At 41.8% G+C, this 22,532-nt stretch overlaps 2 protein-coding genes and 1 pseudogene across 2 annotated transcripts in view; 2 read left to right on the top strand and 1 right to left on the bottom strand.

Moving 5' to 3' along the window:
* The window catches only part of LOC137654690 (methylenetetrahydrofolate reductase (NADPH)), a 153,438-nt gene extending 141,249 nt beyond the window's left edge, over positions 1-12,189 (bottom strand). Inside the window, exon 1 of the mRNA XM_068388569.1 lies at positions 12,171-12,189. The gene's annotated coding sequence lies outside the window, so the exon portion shown is untranslated. The remainder of the gene's footprint in view (positions 1-12,170) is intronic.
* LOC137654689 (non-lysosomal glucosylceramidase) overlaps positions 1-21,795 on the top strand; it is a 116,428-nt gene extending 94,633 nt beyond the window's left edge. The window contains exons 10-16 of the mRNA XM_068388566.1: positions 1,848-1,967; positions 2,730-2,974; positions 3,688-3,773; positions 15,477-15,792; positions 16,223-16,329; positions 17,425-17,616; positions 18,546-21,795. Coding sequence (XP_068244667.1) covers positions 1,848-1,967; positions 2,730-2,974; positions 3,688-3,773; positions 15,477-15,792; positions 16,223-16,329; positions 17,425-17,616; positions 18,546-18,839 — 1,360 coding nt within the window. The 3' untranslated portion in view covers positions 18,840-21,795. The remainder of the gene's footprint in view (positions 1-1,847; positions 1,968-2,729; positions 2,975-3,687; positions 3,774-15,476; positions 15,793-16,222; positions 16,330-17,424; positions 17,617-18,545) is intronic.
* LOC137654858 (5S ribosomal RNA) lies at positions 9,108-9,226 on the top strand (annotated as a pseudogene).
* Positions 21,796-22,532: the final 737 nt, after the last annotated feature.

Below are 22,532 nucleotides of genomic sequence, written 5' to 3'. Positions count from 1 at the left end.
GGCCCTGTGCATTGTCCGTCTTGGGCTGGGGTCACGGCCCTGTGCATTGTCCGTCTTGGGCTGGGGTCACGGCCCTGTGCATTGTCCGTCTTGGGCTGGGGTCACGGCCCTGTGCATTGTCCGTCTTGGGCTGGGGTCACAGCCTCATGCATTGTCCCTCCAGGCCTGGGGTCACGACCCTGTGCCACGCCTCCCTATGTTTCCTCAGCTATCCTGGTAGCCAGGCAGGGCAGAGGTGTACAGCCTCATACACTTTCTGTTGGCCATGTATAGTATTGAAGGAGCTTCCCTCCCTTACCTTTTCTACTTGGACAGGTACCCTTCGGTGGCACTACTCAAGGCTCTCATTGTAAAGTTGTGTGTTGCCCACGAATATGAGGGACTGATACCCGATCAGTAAATGGAAAAATATAAGCTAATTCTTCTTCCCCTGCCATAATCATTGCCAGTGATACTTCATACAACTGTTTTTGACTGTCCTGGTCTTTCTTCAGCCCCTGATTACATTGCTCGGTCTGTCTTTGGGTCAGAGTGCTCATATTTGTGTGCTGGGGTAAATCTCCAAAACAACCTGCCAGACCCTCTACCCAGGCTGGGTATCAGTGTTAGTGAGGTACCTGAACTTAGTCCAGTAGTGATGAAGGCAGATAATCCAGAGTCAGAGTGTTATATGCAGAAGTTCTTACACAAATTTGTGAGTAAAGCAGACTGGATGAGGCGACCTTAGCTCCACCTTCGGGGAGAACTTCGGTCATTGATCAGCACTTCTGTGCCCCTCAGTGGTCGAGGTCATCTCTGGAGCTGCCTTGGTCAGATCTGACTAGTTTGGCTCTGGATCTGAGAACTCTCGCTTACAGTTGTTCAAACAAGATCCTGACCCCACACTCTTAAGGTAGAGAAGGTTCTCTGCATCATTGAAAGTTGACCAACCAGCGTGCGCACTGATGGGAGGACTCCCCTTGGGTAAACTCAAGTCAGAAGGCACACCCTTCTCAGCTGCTGATTCTGCAGTCATGGCCTCCCTCCAAGCTGTCTTTTGGCTTGACAAGTGGTCAGGCTCTGTGGTGTACTTTGAAAAATCAACCGGGTTATTAACCTCAAGAGTCTTTGGAGAAGTACAAGAGTCTCATGCTGTCTGGTGGGAAGGCAGTGACCTTTCTAGCACACCAGTCAACAAACCAGTGGGGTAACAAGGTAAGAGGACCAATTAATTTTTCGTAGATCCGGAAAAGATATATCCACAAATTTACGTTTTTTACTGATATTACTTATTGCAATGGGTGTCGACTATGGTCTTACAATCTGGATGTATTAGATTTTCCTGGAGCATTAGGGATCAGATTCAAACACAGTACTGTAACTGCACAATTTCTTGCCATTTGAGGATTTAAGTACTGTATACTGTATTCAAGCCCTAATATACACTTAATTTTATTTATATTTTTCTCATAGCGGGCACTTGATATGATCTTGGATGAGAAATAAGACAGTTTTGGCTGTTTATTTAGAAAAATCTCAATTGATATATTGATTGTATGCTTAAAAAACTCAGTGATTTAAATGGAATGTTATGCATTTTCTGTTCATGGCATGAGGTTGGCTGTCATAATTTAATAATGATTATAATAGAAAGTGATAGTAGTCAGTACCACAAAGTTGAAGTTCATTCATGAGGTACATGTAGTTGTTGTTGTTATTTTATGGCATTATGCACTGCATTCTAAACTTTGTTCATTATACAGTAATTTATTTAATGATACTTGCTGTAATTGCTTCAGATATTTTACTGTACAGCACAGTATTTAATTTCCTTCCCAATGTATTGATTAATTTTCTTCGATTTTCAGAGGTCTTCCTGACTGGTTTAAAAGTGCAATTTTCAATGAACTCTACTTTATATCTGATGGCGGTTCTCTATGGTTAGAAATGCCAACTGTCAGTGCCCCTTTACCATCGTATGATTCACGGTATGTTGACAGGTTTATATTTTATGTAAATATTTATATGTTTTGTTTGCTAATTTTATTTCATTCTGCCTCATAAGAATTTCTCTTGTCACTTGCAGAGATAACTTTAGTGACGTGTGATGGATTGATTTATACATTCCTGTACTGAATTCATGAAAGCTGATGCAGATTGCAACCAAACTCAACAAGATAATGCTACAATAGAATGAAATTTGACACCTTATTGTATTTCTGTATTTTAGAATACTGTATTGTATTTTAGTGCAGCCTATTTATCATAATAATTTTTTTTGGGCTGGAAATTAGTTTTTAGATTCACATAAAAGCGCATTCAACTAGCATCCTGTCAAGTTGCAGACAAAACAACAGTTTGAACCAACTCCATCACTCATTATTCATTTGCATGGCAAATGATAAACCGTTTGCCTTTCTATTCTTCAAATACCTGGTTTTATATCTTGGATCATTTGTTTATGAGAATTGCATCATTGCATCATTATTCATCTCCACTTCCATTTTCACTCATCTTTATTTAGCATATTTAGGCTGGGAGGAACGTAGAGAGTAGAGGTCCCCTTTTTGTTTTTGTTTCTTTGTTGATGTCGGCTACCCCCCAAAATTGGGGGAAGTGCCATGGTATATGTATGTATGTATGTATAAAGCAAATGTCGGGTGAGGCTTCTTGTGAAGTAATAAGTTTTTGTTTAGCTTTCATAGAAAATTCATGTTAATAGTTTTTATTCTCATCATCTTATTTTTTAGGACTGAGTATGGTCGATTTGCGTACCTTGAAAGTCACGAGTATCGTATGTACAATACTTACGATGTGCACTTCTATGCATCTTGGGCCCTAGTAATGTTGTGGCCCGAGTTGCAAAAATCCTTGCAATACGATGTGGCCCACTGGACTACTTCAGCAGACCTTACACCTCGCACTCACCTATTTAGGGGAAACAAAGGCGTGAGAAAGCTGGCCAATGCGGTGCCTCATGATATTGGAGACCCAGGTATACAATATAAAAGAAATTCCTTCACATTCCTTTGCATCCTTTTCTTAATCACATTATCTAAACTATTAAAACTTGTAGTTTTCTGTGGATATTGATCTTATTTCATTCTAAACCTATCATTCATTTCTAGTTGGCATTTGCCATCACTAATCTATTGTCAAACAAAAGAAGAACTAGAGCTGCAGTGCATGCAACACTGAGAAGCTCAGGTACCCATCAATCATCTGCTTCCTTTTTTATCTGTCAAGCTGGGAAAAGCTAAATGTAGTTTACCTGACTTTTTGGAGTATGAACTGTTTTTAGGAGAATTTCCATTATCATTTGACGCTTTATATTTGTTAAATTTGGAACCGATTTATTTTTTCTGAAAGAAAAAGAAAAGAAAAAGAAGCTGAACATTCTTAATAATACTAGTGAATTTTGATAAGGGTGTGAGGAATCGCATGTCTAAATCGAATAGCGTTACTGTATAATTAAGTGAAGTTCAAATAACCTTTAGTTATACAAAAATTTAACTTCTAATGTTGAACAGCTAAATACTGTCATGCAATTTGATGAATTGATATGTCAAAGATTTTCACATAACTTTTATAGACAATGGCAAATGTCTTATGATGTAATATTAGTACAGTATTTTGTTTTGACTTGATTCTTGAATGATTTGGGAGGGCATCAATATTAAGAACCTTTATTTTTTCTCTTAATTACAGAGGATGAGCCATTTGTTCGAGTGAATGCTTACCAAATTCATGATATTAGTTTCTGGAAGGATCTGAATCTCAAGTTTGTGTTGCAGGTGAGACATAAATATACTTCGATTTAATTTTATTTTAAAAAGTAGAAATAGGCTCAGAATGAAGATACACTCCAGGAGTATTGTGCTAAAGATGTTTTATCCTGTATTTCAATTGTCAGAGATAAACACAGAAAGAATCCCAATGTGGAATTACAATGGTGTGGACGTAATTGCATAGTGGAAAAACCCTCTTGCATATGAATTAAAAGTGCAATAGTTTATCCATACTTCTATCAAGAAGGTAATTTCATCATGAACCCATTACTTGTAACATAGCCTTTTTATTTGTTACACTGAATACAGATATCTCCAACCTCACTATAAATAGATTAAAATATTTGCGTCACCTGATGCTCATGTATCTTCTAAGTCACTGGTAGAGACTGTTTTAGTACTTGCTTAGTACTGTCCTTTTTATAAGTATAGTACATGCTAATATACTTATTAATCCAGTGCTGAAATAATTGTACTGATAATTACAGTACATATTAGACTCAATATTAAATCAAATCCCAGCAAGTTATATCTGACTAGTAAACAATTTAATGACAATTTAGATCCATTTATAAATTTGTCGGAAATCTTCCAGCAGTGCCCACTAATCTCCATTAGCGAATGGTGGATTTTAAGTTTGCTCCTCTGCTTTATAAGGTTCAATAATGATATGCATGAGTCTTAAAGAAGTCATAACTATACTCATAAATATCGTTCATTACGTAGACACAGTTCAGAAATACAGTAATTCAATTTTGACCAAAATCGAATTTTTTCCGTAACCGAAATACAAACCACGCTATTTACATTGGGTTTACCTTTTAGCGCAGCTGAAATGGCGAGCCATTAGAATTTAACGAGGGTGTATTACCCCCGCGCTAGTTAGCGGGGGGGTAGGGGAGTTGTAGCTAGCTACCCCTCCCCCCCCTCACACACAGATGAATGCTCACTTTCACTTTTGGCTCGGACTGTGACAGACGTCTCTGTCTTGGTCCTCTCTTGGTAGCCATTGTCTGTTTTGTCTTTACTTAATCGCTTACTTTTCTTTTACTCAATATATATGTAAACATGTTTTCATGTTTGTATATATATTTGAGTATAGAAATCAGTAAGTTTCCTTTTCAGAGTTGTGTATGTAGTGCACGATATCTACGTGGAGTCCTCGGCAGTTAGGCCACCACGGCGTAATTTTATGGGTGGCGATCGAGTTTGACTTCGGTCTCTCTCTCTCTCTCTCTCTCTCTCTCTCTCTCTCTTGAGGTCGTTCACCCTTTTACTACGTGTTACTACGCCCTTGTAGCTTCCTTTTCGTGTGGGGGGGTTGCTACGCCGTACGTTTGTCTCAATTAGTTTATGAATCTAATTGTAGTTGTTAATTTTTCAGCTTGTAGAACGATTCCTTTCGGGGTTTTCGTTCTTTCTTTAGTGTTCATTCATTTTTAAATTACATTATTACATAGTTTCATAATTATAATTGTTATAATTCAGTGTTGGTTACAGCTCTCCTTCCGTGAGTGTAAGTGGTTGTGAGGGTATGTGCCTGTTGTGTAATTCTTGTTTCCTTTCCCTCGGGATTCCTCTTCGGAGCCTTCCCGGGGGAATGAATGTGTACTAATGATTCTTGTTTTATTTTTTTACAGTTACCGATCTAGTTCGTTTCTTTAATATGGCAACGGTGTGAGCTGTCTTGTTGAGGCCTGGGGATTCAGCTGTTGCTGCCTCCCCCCTTGTATTTTCGTCAGGGGCGTGTCTCCTTCTACTGGAAGTCTGGAAGTACTCCCGTGACGACGGACAGCTCTCCAGTTCATTTTAGAACTCTCAGGAGGCTTGCCTCCTTGGGCGGGTAACTTTCCTTCCGAGGGAAGTTTTTCCTGTCCAGGCTTGAGTTTTTCCCCTTTTGGGGTGTTCTTCTCTTGCCTTTTTTTCGTGCGACTATGCTCTTGGTGCTGAGTGGTCACACCTGCAGTTTCGCTCAAGGGGCTGGGTAACTGCAGGAGCTCCTCTTCGGAGGATTGCTCCTTTTAGGTCACTGGCTGACCAGTCTCTTCTTCGAAGTGTTTCTCTTTTGTTCGCGAGAGAGTACACTCATAGAGACTCCTCTTCGGAGGATTCTTCTGCTGCTGTTGCTGTTGGCCTCCTTCGTCGTAAGGGCCTCTCATCTCCCTATAAGGGTGCTAAGAGGCGCCTTTTTGAATCTCCGTTTGCAGCCTACAACTCCTTCTTCTTGATCTTCCGCCTTGGTGCAGATGGACAGCAGTCTGATCTCGTCTTCCGACGGGCAACGGTCCTCCTGACGGACAACAGTCTTCCAACGGACATCAGTCTCCCGGCGGACAGGCAACGGTCTTCCAATGGACATCTGTCTCCCGACGGACAACGTTCCCTCCGGGGCAAAGGGGTGCCTCCCACGGGGGTTCTTCCCTTGCGTGTCCGGGTTCCCCTACGCGCCCTTCTGCTGTGTTCTCTCCTGCTCCTGCTCAGTGTTAGCGCACAGGCGCTCTCCTGCTCATCAGCGCTTCCTGATCGCTAGCGCTCTCCTGTTCGACGCTCTCATGATGATCATCCCTGCTGTTCCTGTTGGTTCCTGTTACGCGCCCTGTGCGCCCACGTTCGCCCTCGCGATCTAGAACTTCGGTTCAGGTCTGGGTCAAGGACTCTTCTATGCGCAGGCTTCCACGCGTTGCCTTCTGCTCGTCAGCGATCATCAGCTCGCCAGCGATCACCTGCTCGCCAGCGTTCACCTGCTCGCCAGCGCGCACAGGCGATTTTAGTATCGCCTATCCAACAGCGTTCTACACGTCAGCGATCACCTGTCTCTCGGCGATCTCCGGATCGCCCGCGTGTGTTACAGCCGGCGCGCCAACGTTCTCCAACGCTTCTGAAGGAACATGATTCGCCAGCTACTAGCTTGCCATCGCCCGATCGCCCACCTGCGCATGCTGCTCGCCATCGCGCGATCGCCCACCTGCGCATGCTGCTCGCCATCGCGCGTTCGCCCACCTGCGCATGCTGCTCGCGATCGCGCGATCGCCCACCTGCGCATGCTGCTCGCCATCGCGCGATCGCCCACCTGCGCATGCTGCTCGCCAACGCGTCGACATGCCACAACGCGCCATCGCCAACCTGCGCGTCAGCACTCACCACCGATCGCCTGTTGATCCACATCGCCAGCGGTCTTCCTCGCCCACGCGGCAGCGCGTTTCCTCGCCATCACGCTAACGCTTGCGTTCGCCGCCTCGGACTCGCGCTCATTCACCTGCCCACCCTCGCGACCGCTCGCCTGCGCGACCGCTTGCCTGCGCGACCGCTTGCCTGCGCGCCCACGCGATCATTCGCCTGCGCGTCCACACGCCCACGTGCCTGCACGTCTACGCTCATGCGCGTCCGCGCACATGCTCTCTAATGTTCGCCCGCGCGCGAACCGACGGTATTCCATCGCGCGGACGGACGGTGTTCCGTCGCACGAACCTACGGTGTTCCGTGGCGCGAACCTACGGTGTTCCGAGGCGCGAACCGACGGTGTTCCGTGGCGCGAACCGACGGTGTTCCGTGGCGCGAACCGACGGTGTTCCATCGCTCGAACCTACAGTGTTTCTTCGCACGAACGTCGGCTTAATTCTTGCAGTATCCATTGCTCGTCTATGGGTTATCTCTCGCCGACCACCAGCTCTCGCCCTTCCTACCACGCTCGCCCTCCTTCTGCGCTCCTTCGCTCACCTTCGTTTGCGTTCCTGCGTAACCGCGCATGGGCACTTCCACGTTCGCCCACGCGCAAAGCTTTGAATTACCATCGCGCGAGCTCCAGGGCGATTGCGACCATGATTCCCATTGGGGTTTTCGCAGCATGGCCAGCCTGGCGAGTTCTTTTGGAGCGTATTTCCAGAACACGGCCTCACCCCGTAAATGCAGAGCATGGCACTTGCAATAATAGGAAGAAACTTCAGGGAGGTCTGAGCAACACTCCTCTTTCCGGAACCTGGGTTAGCCCTTCCCCGTCATTCCCTGGAAGGATTTTTGGCGGGGGGCTTTCTGTTCAAGATTTCTCCATTGGCCAAGGGGTGATTGCTTACCCCTTCCTCTGGGGGCTTACCAGGTTCTTTCCCTCCTCGGTTACGGCCCGAGGTTTGGTTCAAGGAAGCTACAGGAAGATCATGGGTACTTTCCTCCTCTCGGGCTCAGGCACCTTGGCCTTTCGTCGTTAAGTATCTAACTTGCGGACGAGCTCGATGTTGTACCATCTGGACGCGCTGACTGAGGGCTTCCTTCGGGTGTCTCATCTGTGGAGGTCGACAACCTCAGACACCCTTCCATCCTTGAGAAGAGTTTGTTTGTGCCCAAGGACAGAGACTTAGACAGCAGCTGTGCGGAGGAAATCGACTTCCGTTTTCACTCCTCCAAGGCGCTTTCTTCCAGACTCTGCAGGGCTCCAGCGCCTTTTTCTTTCAACCACGTCGGCCTAAGTTATCGGCTACGACAACTGAGACAAGGTGTCCAATTGCAGTTTCCTCCTGTCAGGAACCGATGGCACGGGAGGCTCCCCCGGGGGGGCATAGTCCTAAAAGGAGCGGCAGAGTTCACGAACTCTAGGATTGCAGGTTTCTTGCTGGAAGGATGCTTAAGGTTACTCATCCGGATGACAGCTTCCCGATGCCCATTCCCGCACGATCTCTGTGATCAGCCAAGGATATCGCGCCTGCCGGCTTTGTCAGCGAATTCAGTATCTCTGAACCTCTATGCCATAGCGCCGGCAAAAGTTGCCCGGTTGGGCAGAATGATCCATACCTTAGGCGAAGGTCCTCCATAGGATCATCGACGGCTTCACCCCCAGCCTCTAAAGTCGATCCTTTCTTGTAAGGAAGGATCTGAGAGGGGAGTTCCGTAGTCGACCTCTCAGCCCTGATCAAGTTTGTCGAACAAACTTCGGCCAACGTAGAACAGCAGAATCGATCAGACTGGTAACGAGGCGACAGGACTCCTTAAACCCTGGATCGGAAGGACGGGTACTTTTAGTTTCCATTCCATCCATCTTCCAGGGAGCTCGTCGAATTCAGCCTGGACTGCAAGTATTCCTGCTTATGATGCAGTATGGCTATCCCGCCGTGGCATAGCAGGTTTTTATCCCCAGAGAACTCTCCCTGCCTTCCTCATGGCCGCTCAGGTGCCGGCTTCCGCCTCCTCTGCTGTTTGGAGGGCTGGTCAACTCCGGTAGGCTCAGGTTCGACCTTCTTCAGCGCCGGGACAAGCTTCCGGATGCTTACCATGAGTGTGGGTTCATGGTATTTTGCTTGGAGCCTTCTCTTCTTCTGCCTCAACATCTGGAGTATCTGGCCATGATATTGAGTCAACGGCCTTACCACGTTGGAAACCCCGCTTCTCGTCCGTCCAGCGAGGTTAAGCAATGTCGGTTCTGGTCAGTACTTGGATGGGTGACCACCTGGGGACGCCAGATTCTGTTGCCACATCTTCCGAGCCTTCCTTTCAGTTGACTGTGGCAAGACCGAGGAGAGTCGCAGTACCTGTTCTCAGTCAAGCAGAGCTTTCAGCCCTACCTTGGAACGTTTCCTAGTTCTCCTTTCCTCATTGACCCATCTATAGTCCGAACGGTCGCCTCAGGATAAGTTCCATGTGAGGCGGTCCAAGTTCCGGTGGTTTCAGGCAATGTTTAACCGCGCTTCCTGGCCCCTATGGGACCAGCGGAACTATTAGACCTGCAATGGGTGTTGGCCTATGGAACCTCTTGATGGTAGTGGATATTCTCGTCCTTTCCCCACATTCTTGATGCTGTTCTCGGACTCGTCAAAGGAAAGGGGGGGGGGGGGGGGGCATGTTCCGGTCCAAGCCTATGGTCAAGACCTGAAGGATACCTCTCCATCATTCAGGCAGGCTTAGGGGCCGTAGTCTGGCCCCTCTACAGATCCTACAGCTCCTGCCGAGTCGCTCCGTGCGCGTCGACTTCATGATTCTGGCATGTTCTAACCAGCAGGGGACGCATTTTCACACCTTCACATCTTGCAGTAGAGATACCGGGATGATTGAGATACTCTCAATACCACCATCGGCTCTCTCATTCCAGGCAGAGGAATGTTCTCTCTGACTATCCGAGCAGAGCCTCGTAGAGAGAGTGTACCTGGGGGTCTTTGACCATGAGTAACCAGCAATTGCTGGTCTGGGGGACCTGATCGCGACAGCTTGGAACCTCAAGCTTCCGCTGTTCTTCCCCCCAGTCTCAGACCCCGAGACTCTGGCAAGATGCACTCCGGTGATGGTGGGACAACTTCGACGCCTGCGTCTTCCCTCCTTTTTGTCTGTGGACAATGGTTGTCTGTCAACCTTTCAATGGGAGAGCTCCACTGGGACTATGCGCAGAATGGTTTCTGGACCCTCTGCTTCCCCTGACGGAACTCCCGGGATAGCTTCTCCCACGGCGCAGACTACTCAAACAACCACACTGCAACATCTCTCCTGAACCAGGGCGTCGCTTCGGCTTCATGCCTGGAGACACTACGCCTCCTCAAGAAGGGACAACCCGCTACAGTCGCGGTACGGAGGTCGCGTCATCTGCAATAGTCATCCGCAGGGGTCTTCCAGGCAAAGTGAAGAGTCTTCGGTGGTTGGTGCCGTGGAAGATATACCTCTTCCCTTGAGGCCTCTTCTCCAGCAATAACGGTTTTATTGCCTTTCGGCGGGAGGAAACTCCTTTCCGCTCTCGGCAATGAAGCCTGTCGCTCAGCCTTTCCCTGACCTTCAGGCTTAAAGGAATAACTTTTTCCTGCCCGCTGGATCTTTCCTCGCTCATGCGAAGCTACGATTGTCCCTGCCCTAGTCGGAGGAAGACCTCCAACTTGGAGCATGGCTCGGACTTTTTAGTCCCTTAAGAGATCTTCTCAAGACCCTTTACGACAGGCCACGGACTGTATTCCGCCTTGGGTCTCCTGCTCACTCTGGCCACGGCCAGTGTGTAAGCAATCTTCTTGGTCTCGTACGACTCCGCCCTTTCTAAGGAAGAGGGGAAGGCAACATTCAGGTTCGCTCCTGAGTTGTTGGCTAGACTCAGAATCTGGGGGTCCCGGCCCTTCGGTCCAATTCCTTCAAGATTTTGAGTCTCCATTCTGTATCTGATGTCCCAAGACCTTCTCTTTCTTGCCAGTAAAGGAATCGAGAGGTTAGCTTTGGGAACAGCTGCAGTTTGTCCTCAGTTGCAGCCGATTTGGGAGCACAAGGAGGACACGGGGGAGAGTCACCAGTATACCTCTTCAGCCCGAACTCAAGGATATTCATCTCAACCTGTCTCCAGACCCTCCCCCGTCACGTCGCCCTACAGCACGATGTTGGATACATCGCAACGTCCCTCGCCTTCGAGTAATACTACTCTGTGACGCAGGTGCTACAAGCTGGAGTCTGGAAGCGTCTAATGACCTTCGCAGCCCGCTTCCTGCCGGGCGTGACCCACAGGAGTCTCGATACGTTTTCTATCGCTCTGTGGTGGCTACACAACAGCTGGTCTAACCTCAGGCTCCTTTTTGGACAGGTAGCAGAAGGTTGAGGGCATTGTTATCAGGTTTTAGTCTGCCTGAACGAAAGAAGTATGTCTGGCCCTTATTTCTTTCTTCATCATCCCCTCTACGGGGAAGCAGCATCCTGGTCTCTGCATAGCTGACCTCGAACCTCTGCAGGTAAACCATGCTTCCTTGTGTTCCGAGTATTGAGTCAATACTGTCGCGTCCCCCATACCCTGACGAGGTGGTATTGGGAACGTCCTAACCCAGAGTTCCTTCTGGAACTCCAGGTCAACTGCCAAGGACGGGTCACACTTCTTCCTTCACACACAAGCTTATGTAGGCCACACGGTTCCTTGCAGAGCAAGGAACTTGTGAGGTGCAGGGACTCCTTCTCTCGAGTGCGACTCACTCGGATTCTGAGTCCCCAGGTAAAGCCAAAGCCAGTATGGCTGGGGACTTACCCATTGGGTAAGTCACCCAATGTAAATAGCGTGGTTTGTATTTCGGTTACGGAACAAATGACAAATTCGAAGATAATTTGTATTTTTCCTAACCATACAAACCTTAGCTATTTACACATATTTGCCCGCCAGCCCTGTCCCCCAAGACAAGTCCTACCTCTAAGTGAAAGTGAGCATTCATCTGTGTGTGTGAGGGGGGGAGGGGGTAGCTAGCTACCACTCCCCCCCACCCCCGCTAACTAGCGCGGGGGTAATACACCCTCGTTAAATTCTAATGGCTCGCCATTTCAGCTGCGCTAAAAGGTAAACCCAATGTAAATAGCTAAGGTTTGTATGGTTAGGAAAAATACAAATTATCTTCGAATTTGTCATATTAGCATTAATCATCAGCCCTATTTCAAGTCATTTGCAGAATGACAAAGTATAAAGTTTATGTACTATACCTTGTTTATGCAGGTCTTTGATTGGAGAGCACTCCAGTGCATAAAAGGTCACTGTACAAGTCAGCCATTGGATAAACAGGCATTGTGAACAATCTACGGATTAAAGAAAATAAGGCTTGATCACTAAAGGTGAGCATTGTAAATGTAGGAAATATAGAGGAGGAAAAAAGTAGGAAAGTAATGAAAGTGCTGGCAAGAAGAGTGAATAAATATTTTATAGTGGTAATATATAAAGGAGTAGGCTTTAAAACTATGTGTGTGAATTTCTGTGGCATGGCAGTGAGACAGGCTAAACTAGTAGGGCTCTCAGTAGAGTACAAACCTTCGCCGTGCCATCTTATTTCTAAACCTTGATCTTTGACCTTAACATGTATTAATTGACGTGGATTTTCATACACTCAAATATGAACCAAGTTTGAAGTCTCTGCGACAACGATGTCCAAACTTATAGCTGATTATGTGAGAATTTGACATTTTGCTTGACCGGGGCCTAGAAACTCTAAAATTTAATAATTTTCAGCTTTATATATAACAGTTAATTCCCACAAGTTTAATTACTCTACGATTAAAAGTGTGGCCAGGAAGCTGTTCACACTCAAACTAACACATACACAAACAGGGGATAAAACAGCCTCCTTCCAACTTTATTGGCAGAGGTAATAATTAATATTAAGACAACCTTATGAAAGATGGGTATACATTTGTACATGGACAGAGCTGTTTTTGAGAAAGTTATGAGTAGGTAAGGCACTGGAGAAAGAAAGAAGCAATTTTTAAATCTAAAGCCAAGGATTAAAGTTACTGAAGCTATTTAAGAAGCACAGAGATAGGTTGATAACACATAAGAATGGAGAAGCTGAAAACAAATTGGTTTTATATTGATGAAAACTATAGGCAACATTAAAGACATGAATTACAGTGATATCAAGAGAGGCTTTCTTCATATAACATGAACTGCTACATTCAGTAATAAACTGTAATTATAGTTAAATAATTTTCTTAGAAAGAAATCATAATGCTGTAACTAGTAAGTAGAACTTATAGGAATGTTTTACAGTATTTAGTACAATAAAAATTGCAAATTTTAAAAATAATTTGTATTTTTTCTAACTATACAAACCTGAATTCTTTAATGGGAGTATTTCAGCATACAGGAATGCAGCTATTAAAAGTTTATAATGAGGACTCTGTAGTTACTAGCCAGTGGAGGGTGGCGAGGAACCCCCAATTCCTCCCCGCCAGCACACAGAGTTGCTACTTTGACTTTCACTTAGGACTTAAGGCATGGATAAGGTGGGATGTAAAACTTCAAGGATTTGTTCCTACACATAATCAAACTCTTGTCCTTTAATATGAGACTTATTCTAAGGAGGGAGGAAGTCCCTATAACCAACAGGCTGGTGTAAAATCCTAGGATGTCCAACCACTATGACTTAAGGAGGTGCAAAAGTGTTGGCTCCTATGCTTCCAGCAAAATGGAAAGAAATTCAGGCAATGGGCTTGGTTACTCTGACGATAGTTGCCCAATGAAGAACCTTAACATGAGAAATTTGTTTGAAGAGTAGCCAATATAAAGTAATAGGTTCTACCTTGATTTCATCTTCCTCTCCTTATGAAGGGAGATACTTCCACATTTACTCATACAGAAAACTGCTTGGTACAGTAGCTTACCTGCTGTCATAGGCTGAGCAGCAGATGAGGATGACACGGCAGGACTGGGAGGGGAAGGATGAGGTGGTCTCTTCCTTCTCTTATCAGCAGTGTAGGTCAATGAGATTACCACTGGTGTAGACGACTCTCTGGAAGACTAGGATAGAACACCAGTAGCTTACCTGCTGTCATAGGCTGAGCAGCAGATGAGGATGACACGGCAGGACTGGGAGGGGAAGGATGAGGTGGTCTCTTCCTTCTCTTATCAGCAGTGTAGGTCAATGAGATTACCACTGGTGTAGACGACTCTCTGGAAGACTAGGATAGAACATCAGTGGTGTCTTTCTTGGGCTGGGAAGGGGCAACAGCCTTGACATTAAGGGGTCCTTCTGCAGGGGGCTGTCTGTAGCAGGCTTTGTCACTCTAGAAGCAACTAAGGTCTGAAGGATCTTCTCTGTTGAAGGAACACCTTCAATACTCAATGAAACCCATAAGGTGCACATGGTCGGGTCCATAGAGGAGTCATCATCAGCGTCAGCGATGTCAAGTTCAATACAAGAAGAAAAGTGGGGTCCTTCACTTTCAATAGGGGAAAATAAAAGTCTAGCTTTCCCGAAGTTTGCCCCCCAAGGGAAGGACAGGTTCACATTCCTTTTTCTGTCTTTCCCCAGAAGAAGGAGCAGAAGTCTGAGCACTGGAGAAGAAGTGCAAGGTATTTTTTGACCTAGGGGAAGACCCCAAATCCGAAGATTCCATCTTGGACTTCATTCTGCTGTACTCTGACCATTGCAAAGGCGGCCAGGACCTGCGCTTGTCACAAGAGGACGACTGCGAACAAAATGGGCATAAAGAATGGGAACCACCTCCTGCTGGAACATAAACCTGCTGCACCTTCAGCCAGGTTTACCAAGGCAGGAACGCATGCCTACATGTGCAGCCTCCACAACACTCACACAGATACACTCTGAATAGCAAAAGGAAAAATATTCATAACAGCCAAGCTTTGTTAAGCGTACATAATACGCATGTACCTTTTCTGTGGCTGAAATCAAAGTGGCTGCTTAGGTGTGATGGGGGGGAGGGGGTTCCCCTCCATCCGCCAGTAAATACAGACATCTCATAATAAGCTATTATCAGCAGCAATCCAGCTGTGATGAAATCATATACCTATTAAATGTACATTTGTATAGGAATATTTAACTATATTGTGGATCCCAAAGTTTAAATGTGATTTGTTGACAAACATTGAATATTTTCTCGGTGCATCTTGTTTTATTATGGTAATCCATTTGCTTTTTTACTGCAACTGGACTTGAGAGCTTTTGAAGGACTGGTATACATTTCTTAGCATTTGTTTATATCAAATATAAATACAGTACAGTACTATGTACTGTAGTAGTTGAGATTTACTAGATATCTGTAGTTCATTCCCAAGATTCTTATCATTCTAGATTTATAGTTCATTCTCAAGATTCTTAAAGAATAATTTGTATACATTTTTAAGATATTTTTGGTATTGACTGTGACTAAACTGTCTATTATACAGTACTTTGGTAATGAGATGATAATATGAAATTAAGAAAATAAAACCCAGTTTAAGGATATTGCTATGGCTTCATGTTTTAATCAAAATGTTAATATATTGCATATTCGCAGGTTTACAGAGATTACGTGTTTTTTCAAGATCACGATTACCTCGTTCACATGTGGCCAATCTGCCGTGCGGTAATGGATCGCTGTTTCACATATGATCGAGATGGTGACGGTCTGATTGAGAATGATGGTCAGGCCGATCAAACTTACGACTCCTGGATCATGCACGGGCCATCAGCTTATTGCTGCTCACTTTGGGTAGCTGCTTTGGCTGTGATGGTTGAAATCGCTGCAGAGTTGAAGGATGAAGTCGAAGAGAAAAAGTTTGCCGAGGCTCTTGCAAAGGCTAGAGTAACCCTACAGGAAAAGCTTTGGAATGGTAAGTACAGTATTTTAAAGTATATTTTGTATAAACAAATCATCTGGTCAGTGTGACTAAACAAGTACAGTACTAAAATTCATGTACATTTTCAACCTCTGTTGTACTCAAAATAGTAGTATCCATTATACTACTGTAGTATGGATGATTTTACTTTATAATATTTAGAGAATTTAAACCCACCTTAGAATGGGAGAAATAATCAATTATTTAATTTTTAATTAGAAGTATAAAGTGCTATGGGTTACAAAATAAAAATCTTTTGGATCTCAAATAGAGTGACTTAGATATCAGATAAAGTGCTTTGGATTTAAGATAGTGTGTCTTGGATCCCAAGAAATACTACACTATTGCAAAATAAGCATTAATCTTATATCATCTATTAGGGTTAATATGTTCAACCATTTTTATTAATTCCTTGTTATTTCAGGTAAATATTATAGATTTGATAACTGCACTGCTCCCCACAGCCATAGTAGTATGGCTGATCAACTAGTAGGACACTGGTATCTTTCACTGTCAGGCGCTGGTGTTGAGGTTTGTCAGTTTTTTATTCTTCCATCTAATTTTGTTTGTTAGTAATAAACAATATTGTATTTTATTTAAATTCTGAATTATTTCCATGAAGGAAGTTCGTAAGACAACAAACCCATACTCTTTAACAGTTTATTTGTGTCTGCAAATCCCATACACCATAATTCATTAAACAGCAAACGATCTGCTGATCCTATTATTCTGGTGCATATGGTATATGGTAGCTGAAGTCTCTAGTAGTTAATTTCCTAAACTTGAAGATTCTCCAAGATGGCTTTCTTTTTTTTTTTTTGCTTCTTTTTACCTTCATTTAGTTGTCTATACATCACCAAAATCACACATATCAGGACATAATTTCCAAATTGTGTTGATATTGATGGAATCTGATTTATACCTAATTTTGTTGTCAAGAAGAGCTCTATCCTTATTTCATCAGAGATATTTTGGGGAGACTTGCTTTACTCGCATCTTCCTTAATAAGGGTCACTCCTTTGAGTATCAAAATTTTATTAACTAGAGGGGCACTCAGTAGAGTGCAGACCTCTGCCGCGGCTGCGTATTTCGCAACCTTGACCTTGACCTTAACATATATTAATTAGCGTGGATTTTCTTTCGCTCAAACATGATCCAAGTTTGAAGTTTCTGTGACAACGATGTCCAAACTTATGGCTGATTACGTGAATTGGATATTTTGCTTGACCTTCCAAAATTATTTCCTGCTTTTATACGTATCAGTTAATCCTTGCAAGTTCATTACTTTACGATTAAAATTGTGGCCTGGAAGCTCTTCACCAACAAACACACACACAACACAAACAAACAGGGAGTAAAACATAACCTCCTCCTAACTTCGTTGGTGGAAGTAATAACAGTCATCAATACTATGGCCATCTCTGCTACAGTCCTCTTGCTTCACCAGTGAGAAGAAATCTTGTACAGTAATTTAGTAAGAATAAGTAGAGATAAGGGGCTGTCCTCTTCTACTGTAGTGGATATATAAAAACATAGTTTCAAGTCTTTATGACTTGGTATGAAATATTTTTTCTATTAGAATATTTCTTTAGTTCTTATTTGTGTTTTGACATTTGAATTTTTCAGGTCTTCCGTCGAGATTGTGTGAAATCAGTATTAGAACATTTATACGAGTTCAATGTCCTCCGTTTCAACAATGGAGAGATGGGCGCTGTGAATGGAATGAACCCTGATGGCAGCATTGATCGTTATACTATGCAGAGTGAAGAGATGTGGGTTGGAGTTACTTATGCATTAGCAGCTACTATGATATTTGAGGTTAGGCATTAATAGTACTGTACATTAGTGTAGGATTATCAAAATATCATACATTAGTATCTCGGTTTATGAGTTTAATTCATTTCAGGAACGAGCTCATAACATGAAATACTCGTATATTCTAAAATAAGTTTTTTCACAAGAAATAAAAGAAATTCACTCGATACATTCCACAAGTCCATGAATACATATATACACTCTTTTTTAAAGGTTTGAAATGGAATTTATTGAACAAATTATAACCTCTAACATCAGAAACGAATGTAAATTAATAATTCAAAATTAAAAAAGAAATATTGACATTACTGCTATTATACTGGAGACAAAAGGAGGAGGAGAATCTCCCTCCATGAGCAATTTTTTTTTTAAATAAAATATTGACAGTTCTCTCTCTTGAACAACATTTACTATCACCAACTAACTCATTTAATTTACTCTTTAAGGACACTATCTTTTTATCTGTTTACAATCTTACATTCAATTTTTTACAAGGAACCCACCTAGAGACGACTGGTTTTGCCGTTTCTTTAAAATGGCATGAAAATGGGGTAAAAATCACACAAACACAATTTCAACACTGCATAATTGATTTCATACTAGTCTCGTTAGTGCTTGGCCACAAAAAATGCACATATGGAGAGAATTCTTGCTTGCAGACTAATACAGTACTCACAAAATGATTGGAATTTTTATGCTCGTAAATTGATTTGCTCGTATTCAGTCACTTGTAAATCGAGATACTACGTATATTATTCTCAGCATCAAAAGTCTTAATGAACCAGCAAGATAAACTAGCACAATACATATTTATAATTGTCAATAAACTTATTGGTTATTCAAAGAAGGAACATATCCAGAAATAATCTATTTGACGTAGTCTTTGAATTGTAATTTTTCATTACTCTATGATATTTATTTTTAAATTTAAGGGAATGGTGAACGAAGGGTTCAAGACTGCCGAAGGCGTGTACCGTACTGTATACGAAAAGATAGGCCAGGGGTTTGAAACTCCAGAGGCATTGTACGGTGAACGCAAATACAGAGCAATTGGTTACATGAGACCCCTTTCAATTTGGTCTATGTATCACGCATTTCTGTTGCAACGCGAGAGGAAATCGCAACAGAAGACCGAGGATGCAGAGAAGGACCCATCACCTGCACCTTCAGAGGGGAGCATGGATAATGCTACGATGTCAGACTCTGGAAGCGACGTATCTAAATGAATGGAATGTAGGTAGTATTCTTAATAGGAGTTTTGATGGTAGCTTTCTTGATTTTTATAACAGTTTTTACATTTGTTAAGACTTAGTATGTTTGTAGTCATGGCATCTGTGATATTTCCATTACCTATATATCATGCACAAAGTTTTTGAAAAGGTTTTAGACAACATATTTGAGTGAATTTTTTCTCTTTTTATAACTTCTTAAGACTTAAGATGAATTTTTAAAGTAGGTTTTTCATATGCAAGGCTCAAGGTGTGGTTGCTTTCTGTAGAACAGATAAGACCCTTGTTTTATATTTTGATGTCGTACCATGCGTGCAGAGTGAGATTGTTGCTCAAAGTTTCTTAATCCTTTGAAGATTACTTCATTTTTGTAGTGCATTAGTACTTAAACTCTCCATCCATTCAATAGAATGTATGTAGACTAGAAAACAAGTGCTTCTAGCAAATTAATACAAATGAAAAGTCATGTTTAACCTGCACAGAGATTCTACCATCAGATTTCTCAGAAGATACATTTAGTCCAATAGAAATGAATTCACTCATTATCTTATAAATCAACGGAAGCGACTTAGGGTAACCAAATCTTTTGATACAACCTTTGGAATGTTATTAAGGCAGTAATGGAGATTACATACCCTATCCATATGGCTGTGTTTAGCTCGACATTCTAAGGATCAGGATCTTGAATGTAAGATTGACTTGTACACTGCCTATATATGACAATCTAAATATAATGTTTAAATATAATGTATAATCAAATTTTAAAATACAAAACATTAAACATTTTAAATTAAGTAATGTTCCTCTGTAGAAATGTAGTGAGAGGGAGAACTTTAATAAGGTTGCATACATTATTTTAGTGGTATTTCTAAGTAGGGCCATATCCCTATTTTTGGGATGGCTGTCTTCACCTTCATCAGGGACATCATAAAACTTGATTAGTCATTGTTTCTTTTTAGAAAATTACTGTTGTCACAGTAAAGTTTGCAACCGAGGTGAAGTTTACCAAGCTTAGCTCATTAGTTATTTTGTTGTTGGAAAGCACACTACTTAATATTTTAGAGAAAATGCCCAAGATGATTCAGATTTATTTGCTTGGTCAATTTTAATTATGCCTTATCATATTTGGCAGATTATGAGGAAACAGCTGGTTGTACTTACATTTAATTAAGTATAGAAATAGAGCGTATTGTTGATCTGTTGATGGGCTGTGCTCATATTTTCAGACTAAAGAACAATCTTAGCAGACAATTATAAGACAGTAATTCATCTGACACACGTATCAACCTAATCATTTTATTCCTGCCAAATATTTTTTAGAAAAAATCTTGTTTCTCCGTGTTAGACAAGTAGAAATAATAAAAACTGGGTTTTTTGTGATTATTCTTTAAGCTATCATACACATTTCATTTGTAGATTCGTAATAGTTAGAAGTTACTTTCTGTTTGAAATAAGACACCACAAAGGTCTTTTAAGAAAAATAATCGGCCGTATTTCAAAGAGGACGTATAATACAGGATCTATACTCAATTTTTTTTAATGAGGCGCATTTGCACCGACTCGCAGCGGTACCCTTGTAGCTCGTTAAAAGTTTCCTACTAGCTGATTGGTTAGAATGATCTTATCCAACCAATCAACTAGCAGGAAGCTTTTCCAAGCTAAAAGGGTACCCATGCGAGTCAGTGCAAATCTGCCTCATTAAATGAAATTGAGTATAGTTTCATTCTTTGCTCTCTTAATCATTTATCAGTGCAAGATAGTAGTAACATGCAGGACAAGTACTATTGTTTTTTAATAATTATCATGGATGTTCTTTCGCGAGCTTCTGAAATACCCGATAACCAGGCACACTGATGCATAGCCATAATCTTTCCCTTTTGTTTTTATCTAGTTTTATTCATCATGAATTAATAATGTAAATAAATTTTGTTCAACTGTTGTCTTCCTAATATTTCCTTTGTTTGAAGTCATTGTGAAGATGGATAGTGCATTATAAATCTGAATGATATGGAGTACAAATATCTGTTAATCATTACTAACAAACAACAGTGAGGAAGGGAAATAGTTTGCTTGTTACAGTCAGAAGGTCAGACTATATAAGTTCGATTTTTATAAACATACTTCAAGTAGTGCCAAGTCTTGTTCAGTCTTATTGTTCCCAAGCCAATCATTTTCAATTATTGACCCTACTGTATTGCATTATTAGAATGTACACTATACAGTAGTGGATAAGAGGAGGACAGAACTATCATATTGGGACTATCATTACTTGTAAGCATGTTAAAATATAGCTTTGCTATATGAGGATATAAATCTCATTATTTCCTACATGGTTTGGATATTTATATCATTGAAGTGAAAATTATGTTTCTTAAAAGTACAGTATTTGATAATCATGAAGTGGAGCATTATTGACAAAGTTGATTCAAGTTATATTCATTTGATAATTGTACAGTACTAGCATTCAGTATTCTTTTTAACCTTATGTACATTATAATATTTTACATATTGCATTTTACCTGCTTTACCACAAGTTGATTCTTTTATATAACATATATATCCTAGAGTTAAGATACACATATATAGTGGACACTAACTTGTATTTACTGTCAGTTTTTTATTGATGAGATTTTGCTCAGATGAAGAGTGCCATTTCCATGTATGGTAATAGATTCAACATTTGTATAGAATTTGAGAGGTATATGAATTCATCTATGTATAATTATAATTGTTTTTAATTTAAAGTTTTGCCAATTTTATAATAAATATTTGGTGGTGTTTGTAGTTTTTTAAAAGTTGATATGAAACCAGAATTAATCCCTTCAATTTTGTTCTTGTGAGTTGTTTAGTATTTGAACAAATAATTTATTTAATTCATGTAACAGTCCCTTGCCAGAAATGTTGAGTATTTCTTTGAACTTTTCTTATTTAAAGAATATATATTTATGGATTTTGCAGTGTTTACTTGTCCTTGCTTAAGATTTAATCAAATATTTATTTCTTGGAGCCTGGTGAGTTACATAAAGATAAAATTGTATTAAAAATTAAGTTATCAAATCTAATTTATTAACATAAAAAATTTCCACTTCATTTAATCGGTGTGGCATCGTGTCCGGTTCTACTTTGTGGTAGAACTATGGGTTTTACCAGTTGTTTGTGGTGTTGAATGGGCTCCCCAGACCCAGGAGTAAATCCATCCACCCTCATACTGTACTTCAAATTTCCGTATCTAATTTCTACTTTTATAAATCAACTAAAAGTAACTTGCATGTAACGGTGTATGAAAGAGTAAAAGAATGCTGTTGGTAATTCTATTAGGAAGACATACTGCTCATAGTAATCTGTCAGAAAATAAAAAAATGAGCAGATCCAAGATATGTCATTTGTAGTCAATTTTCAAAGTGTACGAACGAGTCAATTTTCAAAGTTGGTGTACGAACGAGTCAATTTTCAAAGTTGGTGTACGAACGAGTCAATTTTCAAAGTTGGTGTACGAACGAGTCAATTTCCAAAGTTGGTGTACGAACGAGTCAATTTTCAAAGTTGGTGTACGAACGAGTCAATTTCCAAAGTTGGTGTACGAACGAGTCAATTTCCAAAGTTGGTGTACGAACGAGTCAATTTCCAAAGTTGGTGTACGAACGAGTCAATTTCCAAAGTTGGTGTACGAACGAGTCAATTTTCAAAGTT

Source organism: Palaemon carinicauda, chromosome 15 (genome assembly GCF_036898095.1).
Source record: "Palaemon carinicauda isolate YSFRI2023 chromosome 15, ASM3689809v2, whole genome shotgun sequence".
Taxonomy (NCBI): Eukaryota; Metazoa; Arthropoda; class Malacostraca; order Decapoda; family Palaemonidae; genus Palaemon; species Palaemon carinicauda.
Note: the sequence above shows the minus strand (reverse complement) of the source record. Positions and strands in the feature narration are given on the sequence as shown.